This window comes from Puma concolor, chromosome D3 (assembly GCF_028749965.1).
Source record: "Puma concolor isolate L17-30 chromosome D3, mPumCon1.1.hap2, whole genome shotgun sequence".
NCBI lineage: Eukaryota > Metazoa > Chordata > Mammalia > Carnivora > Felidae > Puma > Puma concolor.
In genome coordinates, this window is record NC_141678.1 from 2939968 (window position 1) to 2959990 (window position 20023).

At 52.9% G+C, this 20023-nt stretch overlaps 1 protein-coding gene and 1 non-coding gene across 3 annotated transcripts in view; both read left to right on the forward strand.

Moving 5' to 3' along the window:
• The window catches only part of TMEM132D (transmembrane protein 132D), a 564124-nt gene that overhangs the window by 463758 nt on the left and 80343 nt on the right, over window positions 1-20023 (forward strand). For both annotated transcript variants that reach the window (XM_086681430.1, XM_086681429.1), the window contains one exon: window positions 15428-15571. In XM_086681430.1, the coding sequence (XP_086537556.1) occupies window positions 15428-15571 (144 nt within the window). The remainder of the gene's footprint in view (window positions 1-15427; window positions 15572-20023) is intronic.
• On the forward strand, window positions 4259-4364 carry LOC112856588 (U6 spliceosomal RNA). Its single transcript, XR_015242775.1, has one exon. It is a non-coding gene; the product is annotated as a U6 spliceosomal RNA (small nuclear RNA).

The following is a 20023-nucleotide window of genomic DNA, read 5'->3' on the forward strand; positions in this document are numbered from 1 at the left end:
CAGGAACCTGGCCCGAGGGTCTCCCCACGGTGATGTCCTCCTCCTCAGGGGATTTTGGTAATGCCGTCTAATCAGCTTAAGGAGCTAATTAAACAGCTGTCACTTAGCTCCTTAATTCTGAAACTTGATGCTAAATACGATTTGAAATTAGTTATGCAAAACTGAGCAGTGCTTTTATGAGACCAGATTTCTTCAGGTGGCACAGGATAAAAGGGGGCCGCGTTGCCAGACAGCAGGGGTCGTGGGGTGACCGGGAGAAGTGAACCAGGGTCCTGGGAAAACACTGGCCCTGCTGGTGGGTGCGGGCAGGCAAGCAAGAGTTTAAAAATCTCACCCTTTTTACCCACAAGGGATCTCATGGTTAGGGGCGATTCATTATCCACCAGGAGAGAAGTCACCAGTTGGAGCCCATACGGAGGTCAACACGCCGTGTAAATGTATGTTGTCCCGGCTTCTTGGTGTTTTTTACAAAACGCGAGCCCAATGTGAAATTCAGAAGATTTCACATAGAAATATCGACTCTCAGCCTCTCTCAAAAAAAATCAGGAAATGTGCAAAACCTGAGTTTGCAAAACACAGTCTCTAAGCCTCAAATCCTCCATTTTTCCTTCTGTGTTCAGACACTTGAATGCTCCTTGCTTGGGCTCCAGGTGAGCGGCTGGCTCATGCTTGGGGCACCTGCGGGTGAAAAATACACCTTTAATTCTGAAGTTCCTGTCAGTGCTGTAAGAGGCGCACGCTGTGGGCCGCTGGGTCCCTGCCTGTCCCCGCAGTCTCGCTCCAGGACAGGGCCAGCGCTCACGGGCGTGCAGTTGGGTTGTGTCTCCCTGCCTCCCCTCCCTTTCGCTCACCCCCTGCTTCCCTCCCTCTCTCAGTCTCTCTCTCACTTTTTCCTTCTGCCAAGAACATCCTGAATTAATATAAGTCACCGCATGTCTTATGATACTACTAATAATAGCCAACCTATTGAAAAATTGGTGATGCCAAGCACCGTTTGAACACTTGGCGTGCGTTAGCGTACCCGTCCCTCACGAGAACTCACCAAGGTAGATGCTACTTAGAACCCCACTTTCCAGGTGAGAAAAACGAGGTGCACAGTGCTTACGTGACCCGCACATGAACAGGCTTTACCAGATGCCATTGAGATCTTCTTGAAAGACGGGAAAGTTGGCCCGAGGGGGTACGTGACTTGGCCGAGATCGCCCAGCGGTGCCAAGGGAGGGCTCACGCTATTCAGCCTGGGCTCCCCTTCCCGGCTCCTGCTCTCAGGCTGCTAGGCACGGCGGGAAGGAATCCTGAGGCCACGTCGAGTGACCATCATGACGATGCTAACACGTGGTCTTCTTACCACCTGCCAGTCACGGTTCTGAGTGCCTCTCACATATTCGGTCCTCACTTCCAGCCAATAACATGGAAATGTTCACGGTCCCCATTGAACACATGAGGAAACTGAGGCACGGTGCAGTCCCTACCTAGGTTGCCTACAGTCCTGGAGCTAGTAGGTATAGAAAGTAGGGTTCAAAGTCACGCTGTCTGGCCCCAGAACCAGGCTCTACTGCCTCCATATATAATTTTTCTTATGTAATGTCGATAATAAACTGTAGACACTAACACTGATCATTTCCACCTGGAGGGATTAAGAAAGATGTAGCATTTGAGTTGGGCCTAGAACTTACTATCTTGGGATCATTTTTTTTTAAGTTTATTTATTTTTGACAGAGAGAGAGAGAGAGAGACACAGCATGAGCGGGGGAGGGGCAGAGAGAGAGGGAGACACAGAATCCGAAGCAGGCTCCGGGCTCCGAGCCATCAGCACAGAGCCCGACGCGGGGCTCGAACTCACGGACCGTGAGATCATGACCTGAGCCGAAGTCGGATGCTTAACTGACTGAGCCACCTAGGTGCCCCTCGATTATAAATTTTTTTTTAATTTTTTTAATGTTTATTCCTTTTTTGATAGACAGAGTGTGAGTGGGGGAGGGGCAGAGAGAAAGGGAGACACAGAATCCGAAGCAGGCTCCAGGCTCTGAGCTGTTGGCACAGAGCCCGACGCGGGGCTCGAGCCCACGGACCGCGAGATCGTGACCTGGGCCGAAGTCAGACGCCTAACCGAGTGAGCCACCCAGGTGCCCCTCTTAAGATCATTTTTAATAGGAAGCTCCTCTGGTGTAAAAAATACGATTTTAAACGTTGATTTATATTTGGTTTTCAAGAGTACATCGATCACATACAGCCTGCCGGCTCTGGTCACACGAAGCCCTGTATGCTGCAAAGCCTGTAACTGCCACCAACAGGAAGAAAATTGAGGGTTTCCCTCCTGCTTCTGTGCTTTGAAAACCTCCCCCATCCTTTGGGTGCATTCTGTTTATTAAAACAAGCAAAGGCAAGGCGGAAGAAGAGGCGACCAGGAACACGTGGACACAGAAATAACACGAGGACACGGGACAGAGTCCCTGGCACAGTTCACTCCTGCAGCACGTTCTCGAGGCCGCCCGCCCCCCACCGCTTCCCAGGGGACGTTTGGAGAAGCCTGCAGACGTCTCTTGTTGCCACGGCTGGAAGAGGCCGTTCCTGGCATCCAGTGGGTTGAGTGCAGGGATGCTGCTAAACGTTCAAAGTGCACACGATCGCCTGAAAACAAGGAATTATCTGGCCCAGAACAGCAGTAGCCTGGAAGCGGGAAAACGGCCCCACGGTGTGTGAGCATCGGAGGCCCGTTTCCAGATTCCAGCTTCTGGACTCAACCTTCGTATAAAGCATGGAAGGCTGTGTGGTAGTTGGGGGCACGGCGGGGGCGTTGTCAGCCCTGGGAAGAAGGAAGTGTCAGCTGGAAACGAGAGGAAGTTGGGAGGCCGCGGTGGTAGGAAGAGTGGGCGGGAGTTGGAGCCAGGCTCATACTGTCGTTTCCTACGGTGCGTGGGGGTCTCAGGCGTCCGTGGCTGTGTGAGGGGACGCCGGTGGTCATGCAGCAGTGGCCACTTACGCTCTCGTTAGGGTTCTAGGAGTTGATGGGACTCGGTGAGGTGGCTTCCACTGGGGCAGGGAGTCCTCTGGAAGGCTTCCTCGTGGACATGTCTGCGGGGTGGGCAATGGGTCACAGCCATGGCCGTGGACCAGACCACCTCCGCTGGCCCCTTCTGTGCGCCTGGGCCCCCACATACCTTGGCGGCCGAGTTCCACGAACGAACATCATCGGAGAAAACACAGTGGCTCCGTGGCTAAGCCTCACAAGTAACACAACCTTACCTGCACGGCATGTCGACCACACGTGTGAGTCACAGAGGCCAGCCCGTACTGAAGGCCAGGGCACCCTGTGTCCGCCACCACCCAGGAGGAGTGTCACCGCCTCTGCAGACACAACCCCTCAGGAATGGACACAGCATCTCTTTAATTCTTTTTGTTTGACGTTGATTCATTTTTGAGACAGAGCGTGAGTAGGGGAGGGGCAGAGAGAGAAGGAGACACAGAATCCAAAAGGTTCAGGCTCTAAGCTGTCAGCACAGAGTCCGACGTGGGGCTCGAACCCACGAACTGCGAGATCATAACCTGAGCCAAAGTCGAACGCTTAACCGACTGAGCCACCAGGCGCCTACAACACGTTATGTCTTGATTAGAGGTGTGTTTGCTTAAAGTTAGAAATAAAGCCAATGGAGGAACCAAATCAGGAATCTACTTGTGGTTGAGAAAACAGAGAGAGACGAGGTTTCACCTGTCGTGCGAGAAAATCAGCAAATGATGGCTGAGCCCGCTGTACCAAGAAAGTGTAACGTAGCGTGTTGTTTAGACAGATGAAAACGCCTCGGTAACAGTTAGGAGTCCAAAGTGGTTGCCGGCGGGGAATGAAATAGTGGTAAGGAATGGAGATAAGGATGGCCTTTGGTGGCATTTTATGGTAAACCCTTCCACAAGTGGAGCATTTCAACCATGAGGTGGTATGTTTTCATTCACATAGAGAAGAAGCACCATGCACCTGACTTGCTTCAGCGGCTTCCGGAAGACGGCCCGGCTGGTGAGAGGCGCACGCTGCCATCAGCCCCGTGTGGGCTCTGCTGTGTGGCATCTTTGCCGCTTCCCCACGGGTGGGGCGATAATTGTATTTTACCTGCTACGGCTGCTAGAATGTGGTAATTCTCCATACTGTGCCACAAACATTAAACTGAGGCGCTGACGTCCTTTTAAAAACAGAGGGGTTCATAAATGTGTTTGCAGCGCAGGCCAAATTGACGGATGCGCCCCACTTGTTAAAAGAAGCACACAGGTGCCCCCTTTGGCAACAGGTCTGCTAAACTTGGAGCGACACGGAGAAAATCAGCGTGGCCCTTTGCAAGGATGACACCCAAATTTCTGAAGCATTCCGTATTTTATTTTTCAAAAATTTTTTTAACATTTATTCAGTTTTGAGAGACAGAGAGAGACAGAGCGTGGGGGGGGGGGCGGCGCAGAGAGAAAGAGGGAGACACAGAATCTGAAACAGGCTCCAGGCTCTGAGCCATTAGCACAGAGCCCGACGCGGGGCTCAAACTCACAAACTACGAGATCATGACCTGAGGCAAAGTTGGACGCTCAACCGACTGAGCCACCCAGGTGCCCCAGGCATTCCGTATTTTTTTTAAAAAGGCATGGGAGGAGGGCACTTGTTGGGATGAGCACTGGGTGTTGTATGGAACCCAATTGACAATAAATTATATTTAAAAATAAAAAAATATAAACTAAAAGAAGCATGCAAGTTACTTATCACAATGCAGCATTATTGCTAGTGAAATGTAATATTTCAATTCACGTACTAGCTCTTTTGTTTCATGTGGTATGAATGGCAGACTGCAGCCCATCATCTAGTAAGTGTATGTTATTTATGGGGGCATAGGTCACGGGGGCTGGAATAACAGAGCTTGACCAAACCATCAAAAAACAAGGACAGGGTGATGAGTCGTTCTTCTGTTCATTGGGTTATTGATCTTTGTGGGGAAATGCATTGAAAAAGACTTAGGAAAATAACCACAGTTAAGAAATCACACTGAGGAAGAACACAGCTGCAGAGGGGTCTGGTCTCTGCACTGAGTTGGGCTGGGTCTGTCCGAGCTCACGACAACAGAAATCAGGAGACAGAGGGCCAGCCGCCTAGCATGTGGAGGCAAGGTTAGCTTTTCATACCTGAGCAATCTGTTTTGGCTTGGGGCAGAGTTCAGAGTGTTCATGAATATTTTTATTTTTGGAAACTGGAGTTGGGAAGTGTCGTGTGTTAGTTAGGATAGATTAGGTGTTATCCGGTAGCCAGTGGCTCCAAAAGTCTTTGTGGCCTGAAGACGAGGAAAGCATATTCATTACTCTTGCTTCCTGTCCTGCGTGGGTCGGTAGAAAGCTCTTCTCCGCACGGTGACTGGGGTAACCAGGCTAACAGGCTCTCCCATCTCATGGCAGCCCCATCTGGAACATGGCGGCCTCCTCAGTCACCAGGGCAGCGGATGAGAAAGGTCGTAATTGTGCATGAAAGCTTTATTGCCCCAACCCAAGAAGTAAGACAACACTTCCCTCCCATTTTGGGAGCTATGAGTGTCGTGTGGCTCTGTCTAACTGCAAGGGACCTGGAAAATACAGAGGGACAAGTGGCATGCCTCCTGAGCCTTCCTTTTTCTGTCTTACACTGAAATCCGATCATGTGACATAACCATCAGCATCCAGACTGACTGACCAGGTATGTCTTCCGATCAGTCACGACTCATGCCATACTGTGTGTTTTAGGGTTTTCCCCCCATATTTCAAATATCACCTTTAAGTATGATATAATTTAGCAGGAGGAAGAAAATCACTTTTATACCAGATATGAACATCTGTCTTTAACTGCAGAGTATATTGTTTTATTTTTTTAATATTAAAATTTTCTCTAAGTGTATACAAATTTTTGCAAATTTACAGAGATTTTTTTTTTTATATTTTATTGTTAAGTTGGCTAACGTAAACTGAATTCTTGTATCTTACGCCCCTCTGACATTTGACGTCCTAGAATTCAGTCTCTTGTGGACAAAGAATCATAAGGTCATACTTCTCTGTGTTGTTGGAGGTGGGGTCTAGAGCCAAGGGTAAATGATGCCAATATAATAACATTTTAGGGGCTCTTAGAGGGCTGAAAAAGAAAACCAAAGCAGGAGGCATCACAATCCCAGACTTCAAGCTATATTACAAAGCTGTAATCACCAAGACAGTATGGTACTGGCACAAAAACAAACACTCAGATCAATGGAGCAGAATAGAAAACCCAGAAACAGACCCACAGACGTATGACCAACTAATCTTTGACAAGGCAGGAAAGAATATCCAATGGAGAAAAGATAGTCTCTTCAGCAAATGGTGTTGGGAAAACTGGACAGTGACATGCAGAAGAATGAACCGGAACCAGTTTCTTACATCTTACACAAAAATAAACTCAAATTAGATAAAAGACCTAAACATAAGACGTGAAGCCATCAAGATCTTCAAGGAGAAAGCAGGCAAAAACCTTTGACCTCGGCCGCAGCAACTTCTTACTAGACACGTCTCCGGAGGCAAGGGAAACCAAAGCAAAAATGAACTACTGGGACCTCATCAAAATAAAAGGCTGCTGCACAGCGAAGGAAACAATCAACAAAACGAAAAGGCAACCGACGGAATGTAAGATGTTTGCAAATGACATATCGGATAAAGGGTTAGTATCCACAATGTATTAAGAACTTATCAAACTCAACTCCCAAAAAAACAAATAATCCAGTGAAGAAATGGGCAAAAGACGTGAATAGACACTTCTCCAAAGAAGACATCCAGATGGCCAACAGACACACGAAAAAATGCTCAACATCACTCATCATCAGGGAAACACAAATCAAAACCACAATGAGATACCACCTTACACCTGTCAGAGTGGCTAACATTAACAACTCAGGCAACAAGAGATGTGGGTGAGGATGCGGAGAGAGAGAATCTCTTTTGCATTGTTGGTGGGAATGCAAACTGGTGCAGCCCCTCTGGAAAACAGTATGGACGTCCCTCAAAAACTTAAAAATAGAACTACTTTGCGACCCAGCAGTTGCACTACTAGCAGTTGCACTACTATTTATCTAAGGGATACAGGTGTGCTGTTTCGAAGGGGCACACGCACCCCAACGTTTATAGCAGCACTATCGGCAATAGCCAAAGTATGGAAAGAGCCCAAGTGTCCATCGATGGATGAATGGATAAAGAAGATGTGGTATATAGATACAATGGAGTATTCCTCGGCGATAAAAAAGAATGGAATCTTGCCATTTGTAACTGGATGGGACTGGAGGGTATTATACTAAGTGAAATTAGTCAGAGAAAGACAAATATGATTTCTCTCATATTTGGAATTTAAGAAACAAAACAGATGAACATAGGGGAAGGGAAGGAAAAATAGTATAAAAACCGAGAGGGAGATAAACCCTAAGAGACTCTTAAATACAGAGAACACACTGAGGGTTGCTGGAGGGGTTGGGGGTGGGGATGGGGGGTGGGGGATGGGCTAAATGGACGGTGGGCATTAAGGAGGGCACTTGTTGGGATGAGCACTGGGTGTTGTATGTAAGTGATGAATCACTAAATTTTACTCCTGAAATCATTATAAGATTAAATGTTAACTAATTTGGGTGTAAATTTAAAACCATGATTTAAAAAATAATACTAAATATAAAATCAGTCAAATTTCAATTAAAGAAAACCAATAGACCTAGCAGAATATGCCTGTTTGTACTTAAACATCACGAAGATCCCAGGGCATGCGATGCTGATACCGGTCGTGGCAAACCACCAAATGCAGCTGCCCAGAAGACACTCTCTCTCCATCCTTTACAGCCCCTTGCTGTGGAAATCTCGTGTTCTCTAAATAAATTCCAAAAATCTACTTTGCTCAGCCTCCCCTGGGAGAGAACGGAGTGTCCCTGAGGGATCAGGCTTGTGGTTCAGTCTCTGCCAATTGGATGTGCCTGTGTGACGCTTTCTTTCCAGCAGGGGGAAGGCGATGTATGTGGGAGTTGGGGAGTGTCAACGAGGGTCTGAACCAATGTGCCTGATCTCCCAGCATCCCAGTCGGGGCAGAAGCAGCAGGTGCGTGGCAGGAACACCGAGGGGTTCCACACACTGATCTCGGGAGGTCAGTGGGGGTCTGTTTCTGCAACCCCGTCAACAGCGCCGATGCCTCGGCAAACCCCTTTCTGCTGAAATGAACAGGAGTGGATTGCGTTGTCTACAGCTAAGATCCTGGACCCGCACAGTATCTCTCAAGACTGACAGTGGTTTCCAGGATATTCTTGAAGAAGGAGTAAATATATGGAGACAGGTGGGGCACATCTATAATAGGAGCAGTGCAGTTGCAGAAGTAGCAGGAGGGAGGGACGATGTTGCAGGTAGATGTGCAGTGAGCTCCCAGAGCCCTGCAGGGGACCTTCCCAGAGTGGCTCCGCCCTGTCCGCCTGGATCCTTGACGCAGGGCATGTGAGTCATCTCCAGATGCCCTGGAGGGACGTGCCCACATGTGTGTCCTTGCCTCAGTGGCATATTTGATGCCGTCTCATTAAGTGAGTGTCTCCCTTCTCTGAGGATTATAAGCAGAACAGAGTAGAAGCGTTGCTTCTGAAACCTGCTGTGTGAGTTACTGTCATTTCTGGCCACAAGTCTCTGTGCAAACAAGAAAGCCTAGGTGTGTTCTTTTTGTTTTTTAGAAAGTAAGTGAGATACGTGTCCCAGACTCTGTCGTGGGCAGTTTCTCTCCTGACACAGGAGAACTTTGTAGCCACCTGACCCGCGCACAGGTGGGCAGATGACACCCTGGAGGGAACTCCTGCTTCCAGCCTGACGTCAGACAATTCTGGGAGGCCAGGCCTCTGCAGACGCTAGTGCCCAGGGTCCCTGCTGCAAGGTGGATAGCACCACCTGTCTGCCTCCCACGCCTCTCCCCTGACCACCTCCCCTTGCCAATAAATCGACTCCACCCATCGCTGCCCCAGGCTGTGCTCTGGTGCAGATTCAGACTAATGCCGTCTCCAGCCCGCAAGTTGGGGGACTGAGCTTGGTAATTGTTACGAAGTACGAAGTCTGCATCCCAGTGAGAATTGGGAGGGAACCCTGTGAACCAATGTTCTTTCATCCACCTTCCTGGTCAACTGTGTTGATTACAGTTCCTTGGAAGCAAAGGAAATTGATTCTGGTTAAGTTTGGTTTTTTGGTTTTTGTTGTTGTTGTTTTTTTTTTTAACTACTTTTGAGGTATTGTTGACGTTTACAAAGCTGTGCATAGTTAATGTATGTAGTTCGTTGAGTTTGGACAGGAGTATACATATCTGTGAAACCAGCCTCATGATCAAGGCCACAGACATAGGCATCACCTTACAAAGTTTCCATTATTATTATTATCATCATCATCATCATCATTATGATGTGTGTGTGTGTGTGTGTGTGTGTGTGTGTGTGTGTGTGTGTGTGTTAGAACACTTAACATAAGAACCATCCTCTAAAAAGGAATTTAGTGATGGGGCACCTGGGTGGCTCAATTGGTTAAGCATCCAACTTTGGCTCAGGTCATGATTCTCCCAGTTTGTGAGTTCGAGCCCCATGTCAGGCTCTGTGCTGACCGCTCGGAGCCTGGAGCCTGCTTCGGATTCTGTGTCTCCCTCTCTCTCTGCCCTTCCCTGGCTTGCTCTCTCTCTGTCTCTCAAAAATAAGTAAACACTTAAAAAATTTTTTTAGAAAGGAATTTAGTGAAAGAACATGGGCTCTCCCAAAGAATGGATGGGACAGCCGGAAAGGTGGGAGCCAGGACCTTCATGGAAATGCAGACAACAGGCTGAACAGTTTTAAGGTGCCGCTGACTGTGTAGGAGATCCCAGCATCTCGGCTCCTGCCCGCTCCCCTTGAGTGGAGTTCTGTCCCAGGGGGAGAGGCCCCACCGCGCGTAGAGGATGCCAGCCTACTCTGGGCCAGGGGCAGGGAGGATTGCTGTGACTCTCCTTCCGAAGGAAAAGGGATGATTTTCCCAGAGAAAAATGGGTGCGTGGTTACAGACAAGAGACTGGCAGGCAAAACCAGAAGCTTCCGTCCGCGGGACTCGTAATAAAAGATGTTATAAGGAACTCGGCCGCGGTATTGCACTCAAGTCCTGTTTGGGGGAGAGCTTGTACCCTTTCTTAAGGTCCTCGTTGGCGGCCCAGGTAGGAAATGCTTCCCTTGTGCGCGTCCACGCTGAGTCAGGCGTAGTGTGTCCGCTGACTGTATTTCCACCTGCTGGAAATGCCCGTCTCCCAAGTGTCTCTCTCAGGGAGTAGGATGCTGTGACACACTCAGCGTGTGCAGGGGAGGGACGTGGCTGGCGGCCGCCAGTGGTGTTACAGGATGTCTGCCCTTGTCTGCCCTCCTCCGGCGGGCTGCTTGAAGCTTACCCGCCATGCTTTGGTTGAGGTTGAAGCGGTGAGACCGCCAACGCCACGCTTCTTTGTATTTCTTCCAACCTTACGCCTCCAGTACGACATATGTGGATGGTCTCAGAACCACATATTAAAATGGCGCATGATCTCCAAAGGGGCCACGGTGACGGTGAAGACAAAAAAAGTGTTTCCTCCCCCCTCATTAGGAACAATAAGCAGTTCGACTTGCTGGTTTCAGCCCAAGACGTGGGAAAAGGGAGGGCCTGTTTCTGGCAGGCGGTATGTGATGGGACTGTGGCCCATCTGTGAGCCACAGAACACGCACACAGGGGTGAATGAGCAAGGTCTCAGAATTTGCTGCGCCGTGCGTTTGGAGGGGGCGTCCGGGATTAGTGTTCTGTTCCATCTCGCTGGCGTCCTCTTCCTTCTCTTTGGCTCGGCCATCGTACCGGTTTCCTGGGGCCGCCGAAAACGTGGTGGCCGAAAAACAGCAGACATCTGTCCGCACGCCGTTCTGAGGTCACAGTCCAAAATCAAGATGGCAGCAGGACCACGCTCCCTCGCAAGGCTCTGGGGGAGAATACTTCCTTATCTCCTCCAGCCTTGGTGGCTGCTGGCTTCCTTGATGTCCCCCGCCTGCAGCCCCACAGAACCATCTATCTGTGTCTTCTGGTCTCATGAGGACGCCAGCCATTGGATGAGGGTCCACCCCCATCCAGGACGACCTCATTTGAACTTAACTCATTATATCCGCAAAGCCCCGTCTTCCCGCATGAGGTCGTATTCTGAGGTTCTGAGCAGACGCAGATGCTGGGGGGATGCTGTCCACTCTGGCCCAGCCACCACTCACACCTGCGTGCTTATCAGACACGCAGAGACAGGGTGGGCGAGGCACCGGCCATTGTTGTGAGCTCTCCAGCATTACTAACTCACCAAACCCGGGGCAGACGCAGGACGGGGGCACTGCTGTGTCCTCAGTCCATAGTCAAAGCTTATGAGGCACCGAGAGTTAGGTGAGTCACCCGAGGTCACCCAGGGGGCCTCGTCCGAGGCGGGATTTGCCCCCAACGCTCCAACAACAGATTCCCTGCCCTCGACCCCCAACATGATGCATTTTAGCCTCACGCCCTCACCTTTGGGGTGCACGATACAGCCCCAACTCCAGTATCCTCTGTGCTGACAGCAGGAAGAATGGGGAAACACAAACCAACCTTCAGAATCTGCTTTTTTTTTTTTCAACAAACTTTTTTGGAAGCCTCACCAACTGACTTCCGTTTATATCTCACGGACCAGAACTGTGTCACTAAGTAAGGGCAGCCCAAAAAAAAAAAAAGCGGTAATTTTAGCTGGGCATCTTACAGCCTCAGACAACATGGGGGGTTTTCGAAGAGGGCAGAGAGGAGGGTGGACACCAAGTGGGCAACCCCAGGTCAACCTCGCGGTGCATTCTAGAAGGGCCCCCGTGCCATATTTATCTCTCCATCATTTCCTCCCCTCTGTTTTTCAAATGGATGTTGGAGGGTGAAGGTGAACCAGTGACTGTGTTCACAAAGCAGAAAATCAGGCTGCCGAGGCATGAGGAAGTTTAAGAGAAACACTCTAATTCCGGGCCCAATCCGTCAGACCTTGGTATGAGACGCTATATTCCTCGGTTTTACCGCAGCAGATCCTGCCCCGTGCACCAGCTCGGTACCCCACGCGGGCAGAGCGCTCTGGACAGCACCCGTCCAGCGTGTTCTCTGAAACCATGGAGGGCTGCCTCCTCTGCTCGCGCAGCAGGCTGGACCTGCCGGGCACGGTCGGCCCCCGGAGCACCTCTCAGGAGGTGCCGTATAAATAACCCAGCTCCCTCGCCCCACCACGGAATTATTTTTAAGTGTGTATTTTAGGTAATTTCCCTGCAAGGGAATGTCTGAAATATCTAACGCACGTGGTGTGTTTTGCATCACAGCCCAGTCCCGCGGGATCAAGCTCCAGCTGTCCACCGTGGCAGCTGGCGTGGCCCACGCGCCTTCCCGGCTCTCTCTTCTCTGCTCCCCTACTGACACTTCCCGAACCCCCCAAATAAACCGCCCTTGAATCCTTGTGCCGGAGTCGGTTTCTAGAGGGGATCCGAGCCAAGATGTGAGTCATCGCTTCTCCAGCAAAATCCGGACAGGGATTGCTTCCTTACAAGAGATAAAGAGTCGAATCCCCAGAATCGTATCTGTGGCCTCTCTTACGAGGTTGCCCCTTTTTTCCCAAGGCACCGTCACCTTCTCCCGCCATTTTTGCCTCCTCCTGGCCTCTGGAGAGCCCGACGCTCTGTGGTCAGATACCCAGTGAGTCACTGCTGGCGTGCACGGCGTCCAGGTAACAGAGGGAGCATGGAGCCACCAGTGAGGACGGACACGAGCTTTCTCAAGAGGTTCCTTCCTTGATTTCCCAGCTCTGAAGGCCTGGGGTGAAGACAGCCCATGACCGTAAGGCAGCTGAGCTCTCTAGGGATTTATGGCATCTAATCATCCGGGCACTTGCGGGTCGAATGTGCAGGGCACGTCCACCACCTCTTACCTGGAGACTTTTACGAGCTGTGCACCTGTCATTCGCCCCCCGGGGACGGCAGAGCTGCGCCAGAGAGAGCGCTCCTGACCTCGAAAAACTGGACGTGCACAGAGAAGGCAGGGAGGACCTGAAAGTTGCCTCACGAATCCCCACGAGATCCTGCAGGCAGAGTGGCATGCCCATTCGGAGGCCAGGGGAGCACCCCAGACAGCTGGGCTTACAGATGGTCGCCAGCTAATTCCCGCCGCCGTTCCTTCCCGTGCTGGCGTCCGCGTGCACACGCTGAAGGCCTCTCGGGTTTTACCGGTGGACAGAGATGCTCGTAACCCTTCCTGCACGGAGGTGCAAAATCGCTCTCCTCTTCCCTGAAACTCATGTCAGCGGTCATGATACCCCGCTCCCCACCCCGGTCAGCTCCTTCCTTTGGGATGAGCCAGTTTGGGCCAGAGAGTTAAGGAGCATTTTCCCGTATTTTTCCAAAGTGTGAACGGTCCTCTTGGATCTCTACCCGTTTAGTAGGAGCGTGCACGCGGGCCTCCCTCCCCAGACGCAGCAGAAAGTAGCAGCATAGCCTCTCCCCCCCCCCCCTTCATTCTTTTACGGTGTTTGTGCCCAAGATGAAATCACATCAGGCTGGGAACTCAGAGGAGGGAACAAAACCAAACCCAAGTGCATAATCAACGGGCCTTTGGAGGCTCCTGCGTATTGAGACAGTATCGGGCATGGTCTTTGAGATTCAGGAACATTCCAAACTGGAGGTCTCTCAGAATTAAAGAAAAAAATACATATGCAGATGTATATATATATGTGTGTGTGTGTGTGTGTGTGTGTGTGTGTGTGTGTATCCAAATCTAAACCAAAGGAGCTAATTATAAGATGAACCTCGTCCTGTAAGGAAAAAAGATCTTACGTAAGAAATGAAGTTAACATAAGGAAAACAGTTATGCAATGCGAAGATGATACATTTCTATTCCTTCTTCCGGCACGCTCCTAAAACGGGCGTTTGTGATTTCACATGAAAATCAAATTAGCTAGAACCTGCCCGAGCCTGGCTCTGAGAGACAGAGATGTACCTCCTAGCAGCCCCCCAGGCTCTACCAAGGATGGGCCAGACAAGGTCGGACCTACAGAGGAAACTCCGCATTCGCGCCGATACGACGCCTCTCGGGGACGCCGTCGCGTGTGGTCAATGACACTGTGGGCTGGAACTCGGGACGCGTGCTGTACAGAGGCTGCGGGTTACATGGGGACTTTGATCGCCATGTGATTGGAGGAGACGGTCCCCGCAGAGGGAAATGAGACCCACTTCTGGTTCTTGGAGCTCAGTTTTCCCCATCTGATAAATGGGCTCATGTGGCCTCCCAGAGCCCTGTAGGAGTATCTGAAGAAGGCACAGGTGCACTGGTCACAGGTGTAGAGCACGGCCGCTGCTCAGGTCGGGGTTCGTGCGCAGGACTGAGAACAGGGAGGGGGTTGTGGATTGCAGTCCTCCTGTTGAAGTCCTCAGCTGTACATTCTGAAGACGTGCACCGCTCGCCATAGCTTAGCACTGTGCCGGGCACTGGGGGGTCAGAAGGCACATCCAGCCCCGTGGACCTGGTGGCCTAGAAGAGGGATGACCGACTGAATGACTCCCAAGTGAGACAGCAGCAGTGACAGGTGCCATAGAGGAGATTCTGTGCCTGTGTTTCCCAGGCTCCGGGGAGCTCGGTAAAGCAAATAACAAGGGCAGGCGGGGACATCCCGCGGGACACCCCTTGAGCTGAGCTGAAAAACGTGATTATCAGGCAGAAGGCATGTTTGGGTGAGTGTGTGCGCGTGTGTGTTTTGCACACAAGTGTCACATCGGTGGGGCTGAGTGTGTCCTTGGAGCCACAAGGGCACTACAAATGTACACAGGGGCCAGGACCCAACAAGAGCCTGGAAAAGGGACAGGAGGTGAGAGCCAGCCAGAGCGGAAGAGTCAGAGAGTGAGGGTCTCAGCGTCCACGTGCCCCCCACACACTGTGGGAAGCAGGTGATCTCAGCTCCGTTTATGGCGCTTTGCGCCCCTGGCCGACAGCTCACTGCTTAAGGCAGACGCGTGTTGCGTGAGTTCAGACCTGCTGGAATAGCTCTCGCGGGGACTGAGCTGCTGGACTTCCTGGCTTCAGATCCCACCTCACTGTTTCCTAGCTGTGTGACCTCGGGCCAGTGACACAACCTCTCTGTGCCATCTACCAAACGGAGAGAATACGAATGCCTGTCGGTCTCATCTGAAAATTCAGATGAACGGCTCCTGGCACTTGGTGACGTTCGTCAGATGAGCCCCTGCCCCTCTGCACGTGACATCCCTCCCCATCACACTCTCCCTGTGGACGTCCGGGTGACGGGAGACCGTCGGCTCCAGGCGGCGCTGGCGCTGGGGCGTTTGCAGGGGTGGCGGGGAGGCGGTCCGCCCAGCGGGAGGTGTGTGACGGGCAGGTGTGTTTGTTGTTCCAGGAGGCGGAGATCCTGAACACGGCCATCCTCACGGGGAAGACGGTGGCCGTCCCGGTGAAGGTGGTCTCGGTGGAGGAAGACGGCACGGTGACGGATGTGCTCACGTCTGTGGAGTGCAGGTCGTCCGACGAGGATGTCATCAAGGCAAGTCGCCACCTCCCTGTCCTCCCCGGGACTCCGCTGCCATGGCGGTGTCTGTGACCACCGGCCCCTCCCGGCCCGTCCTGGCTGCCGCACCGCTGGGGTCCGGAGACCCTCCCCTGCACAGTAGTAGAACAGGGTACAAACCCACGCTGGAGGCTGAGCCTGGTCTGCAAAGCTCCTGCCCTTCGGCGTTTGCCAGGTGCTTCGGGCCTCTTCCCACCCCCTGGGGAGGCCGTGGCGGGGTGGGGGGGGGGGGGCGGTGCAGGGGCTGGGAAGGAGGGCCAGACCCAGACTGGCCAGGGTGCGGCCATGCTCCGGGATGACTTCACAGCAAGGTCAGTGGGGGTGTTCCGTGTGCCCTCTGGGAGGGCAGTGCTGTCGGGTTCCCTCCCTGCGCCGCTCTGTCCCGTCACTTACAACCCTGGGCGCGTAGGACGTGCTCAGCAAATGTGTGTTGAATGAATGAGCGAACCGTGCGGTCGGTAACCAGCTAGAAGGGAAAACGTGTCACTGAATCGTGGAAACACTTCTCAGACACTGAGGGTGGTTCTGCACGCGGTCGGCCAGACGAAACAAAATATGGCAGCACATCGCGGGCAGCGGGGGCGGTGGGAAGGAGGGCGGTGAGGACGCGTCCGTGCAACGGAGAGGGCTGCGGGCTCCCGTGAAGGACTTCCGTGCGTGTTCGCACTAGCTCTCACTTGCCCGTCTTCCCATAACAGTAACGTGCTCTCCAGAAAGTTCCTCTCTGTCTTTGCACTTAATCCACGTAACACACGGTGCCGTCCCCACGCCAGCTTCTGTTGCCAGAGTGACCCAGCGTGGCCATAAAGCCTCGCGTCCCTCTGGACCCCGTCACTGGCTCAGGGAGAGACAGGGTCCTAATCCCAGCCGGCGAGGGCAGCCTGGAGATGCGGGCTGCAACTCCTGTGAAAGATTTCCTCTCCCGACAAGATCTCCTGCAGTCACCTTCTCAAGGAAGGGACCTGCTGGGGACACATCCAACAACAGAGAAGGCAGAGGCACTCTGCAGGGAAGCCAGGTCCTGTGAGGGCGCCCGAGAGCTCGAGTCCCGCCAGACCAGCCAGGCTTGCCCTGAACATTCCCGAACTTGGATCCCTTTTGTGCACAGCGGTCTGAGTTAGGCTTGGGATACCAGTCACCAAAGAAGTCCTCACTTACACATATGCTCTAGAGTCCAGACCGACCCGAGTGATCCCGAGGCTCATGCAGTCACCCCCAGAAACCCGGGGTCTCAAGGGCATCTCAAGCCGCACGGATGGAGGCACAGCTTAGGAGCCAGCAGACTTCAGCGGTCACGTCCGTCGTGAGTCCTGGGGTCTGGACATGATGGGAAATCCCACCCACAACGACTCCAGTTTAGAAAAAAAGATCAAAAAGTGTTGCTGGCTGATGTCATTGGGAAGTCCAGAGTCAGGGATAGTTTGGGGGGTTTTATTCAGATAAAATAAAACCTCTCAGAAGGTATCATGAGAACATTCCCACCCCTCCCTTCCTTTCTCTGTGTCTGTGTCTCTTTCTCTCTGTTTCTCTGTATCTCTCTGTATCTCTGTGTCTCTGTCTCTGTCTCTTTCTCTTTTCTGTCTCTGTCTCTGTTTCTCTGACTCTGTCTCTGTTTCTGTGTCTCTCTGTCTCTGTATCTCTTTCTCTGTTTCTCTGTATCTCTCTGTCTCTATATCTGTCACTCTCTGTACCTCTGTATTTCCTTTTCTCTTTGTCTCTTTCTCTGTATCTCTCTGTCTCTGTCTCTTTCTGTCTCTCTGTCCTTCTTTCTCTGCATCTGTCTCTGCCTCTGTCTCTCTGTCTCTTTCTGTCTCTCTCTCTCTGTCTCTCTGTCTCTGTCTCTCTCAACCCCCACCTGGAGACAGAGCTCGTCCTGTATGGCTTTGCTCCCAGAGGCCACCCTGTGGGAGGAGACAGGCGCCTCTTCGTGGCTCGAATCCCAGGCAGACCTTCTGGGCCCATCCTGGCACCTGCTTTCTTGGGACCCACCCAGGTGGTCCTCCTAATCCTTGAGCCCGGCCTGCAGCTCCGACCCCCCTACTGTCTGAAGCCTGATCATCCCAAAGTACATGATCCGCGGAGGAGAGGCGGGGAAGGGAGGCCCCAGGACAGCTCTGTGTGCTGTTGGCACAGAAGGGGAACGGGCTTTGTAGATGCGTCCGCCCTGCCACTGCGTGGGACTGGGCTTTGGGGGTGAGGGGATCTTAGGAATCCCCAAAGTGGTGCCATGGGCAGCTGGTCTATCACAGGCTGTGGGAAAAAAAGACGGATTTGCTGGAGTATCACCAAGATGTGGGCTGAGTTGTTCTTCTCCACTGTGGTTCTGGGCGTTTGCGAGCAGCTCCAAAGTGGACTGGCCGGTCCCTTGTGGGGACGGGGGACTCAGCCTCTCCGTCACAGCTGGACTCGCCACCTTGCAGTTTTTTCCCAGCTCAGGGTCCACCCTTGTGTGTCCAGCAGAGACGTGCCCGTTGGGAACAGGGCGTAACCTGGCCCGGCCCGTTCTCCCAGGGTTGGTCCCCGCAGAAGACGGCTACTGACCTCTGTCAGGGGAAGCGAGGGGCCAGACACTGAGCAAGCTTCGTGGACGAGCTGGAGGCCGGGAGAGTGGCCGGAGGGGCGGGGGCCCTCCACCCGGCCGTCGGTCCCCCCGGCACGGCGCTGGGTGTGCACCTGCTGCTTGGCTCCTCCCGGCGGGGGCTGTGGGCCTCAACAGAGGGAGCCACGGCTGGTACACAGCCCTGCAGGGCACTGCCGGGTTCGGTCACCGGGTTGCTCAGGGAGCCGCGAGCAGGAAGGCCCGCGTTAGTCCCGTCTTTACCCTCCGGCTGCGGTTCTGCTCTGCAGGGCAGCTCGGTTGTCTCTCTCCAAGACTGCAGCCAGATGGCCTCTAAGTATCCCTCGAAGGAACAGGCAGCAGCAGGGATTAAAGCTCCTCACGGTCTCTGCCGTCCCGCTGGAGATGGCTCCTGGGTCCCCTGCAGGGAGGAGCCGTCAGAAAGCAGCCCGACCTCTAACCCCGTCCCCCGCCAGGCTCGAGCGCGATCCTGTGCTGCCCTGGTTGGGGGGGACGCGCTGGTGTCCGTGACCTGGCCCCTCTTAGGCTCCTGGGCCCAGCGGGGTCTCGGAGCAGGTGGACCCCCCAGGACACCCCTCCGCCAGTCCACTTGTAGACGAGGCGTCTCCCACGTTGGGATGGAGTCTGTAGCTGCAGAGTGAGGTGAAGCCACCCGCGGGAGCCGGGGATGCACACGAAGGCGGGGCAGGAGAGGAATGATGGAAGACAGCCCGGAGGCGGTGGGCAGGGACTTGGGGGTCGTCTGGTGCTGTTGCTTCTCTCATCTCTTTCGACACCAAATAATGGTGTTCCTTGCCTGAAACTGACTTCCTTCCTAGCGTCAGCTTTTTGTGATTCCTTGATTGCAATTCGATGTTTGGGTTTATAGGAAGCATTTCCCTTCCCCATGCACAGGCCGGTCTCCTAGATTCCAACTGTTTTCCTCCGTGTCTATCAGTTTCTAATATACAACGCGCTCGGGGCGCCCTTGGCTTCCGCCTCGGGTCACGTGTAGGCAGCCCGTGTCGCGCCAATAATAACAGAAATAGCGTTTGAGTGTGTGTTGCTCAGTCCTTACACAGCAGCCCAGCGTCCACCCCTTTGATGCTCACAACAATGGTGTGAAAGAAGTATTATGTGTTTCTGAAATAAGGGAATCCAGAGAGAGGTGGCAGGATACACAGAGCAAAGAATGTACCATCTTAACGGTTTCTAGGCGTGCGGATGGGTGGTGTTAGGAGGCTCCCCGTGGCCGTCTCCGGACACGCCGCTCTGAACACGGCAGAATTTTGACACGTCTTCAGAAACCAAGATTCGTGGGGCCCGTTGCCATGGTACCCAAGACCCGCTCCCTCTCTGCCTCTATCACTCATCCGTCAGGACAGCGTTTGGCGGACGATTCCCGCCATGGGAGCCAGCCGGGAATGCCCACTCGTGTATTATTTCCGTGGCTGCTGTTGCGCTGCCGTGGCCGAGTTGAGTGGCAGTGAGGGAGCAGTAGGGCCGTAGGGCTGCAGGGCCTGGCGCCCTCAGCATCCGTTTGCTACAGAGAGGCTTACGGATCTCTGCTCAGGGGCTCCACGCAGGCCTCTCTTCCGCGGGCGATTACTCTCCGGGCGCCCTGAGACCCTGCGCTCCTGGCCAGAAATAACTCCTCCATGGATGGTTACCGTCCTTCCGGCAAGATGCCATGCTGTGGGATTGAGCGTGAACACCTCCCTGCGATGCTTTGTTAAAGCAAATATACCCCTGGGAGACGCTGTATGGATCAGTTTCCAGACATTTCCGGCAGAATGGACTTGCTGGGGTCACTTTCCTCCGTGATAGGAAAAATCAGGACAAGCCGAGATTCTGCCTTCTGGGGAGAGGGG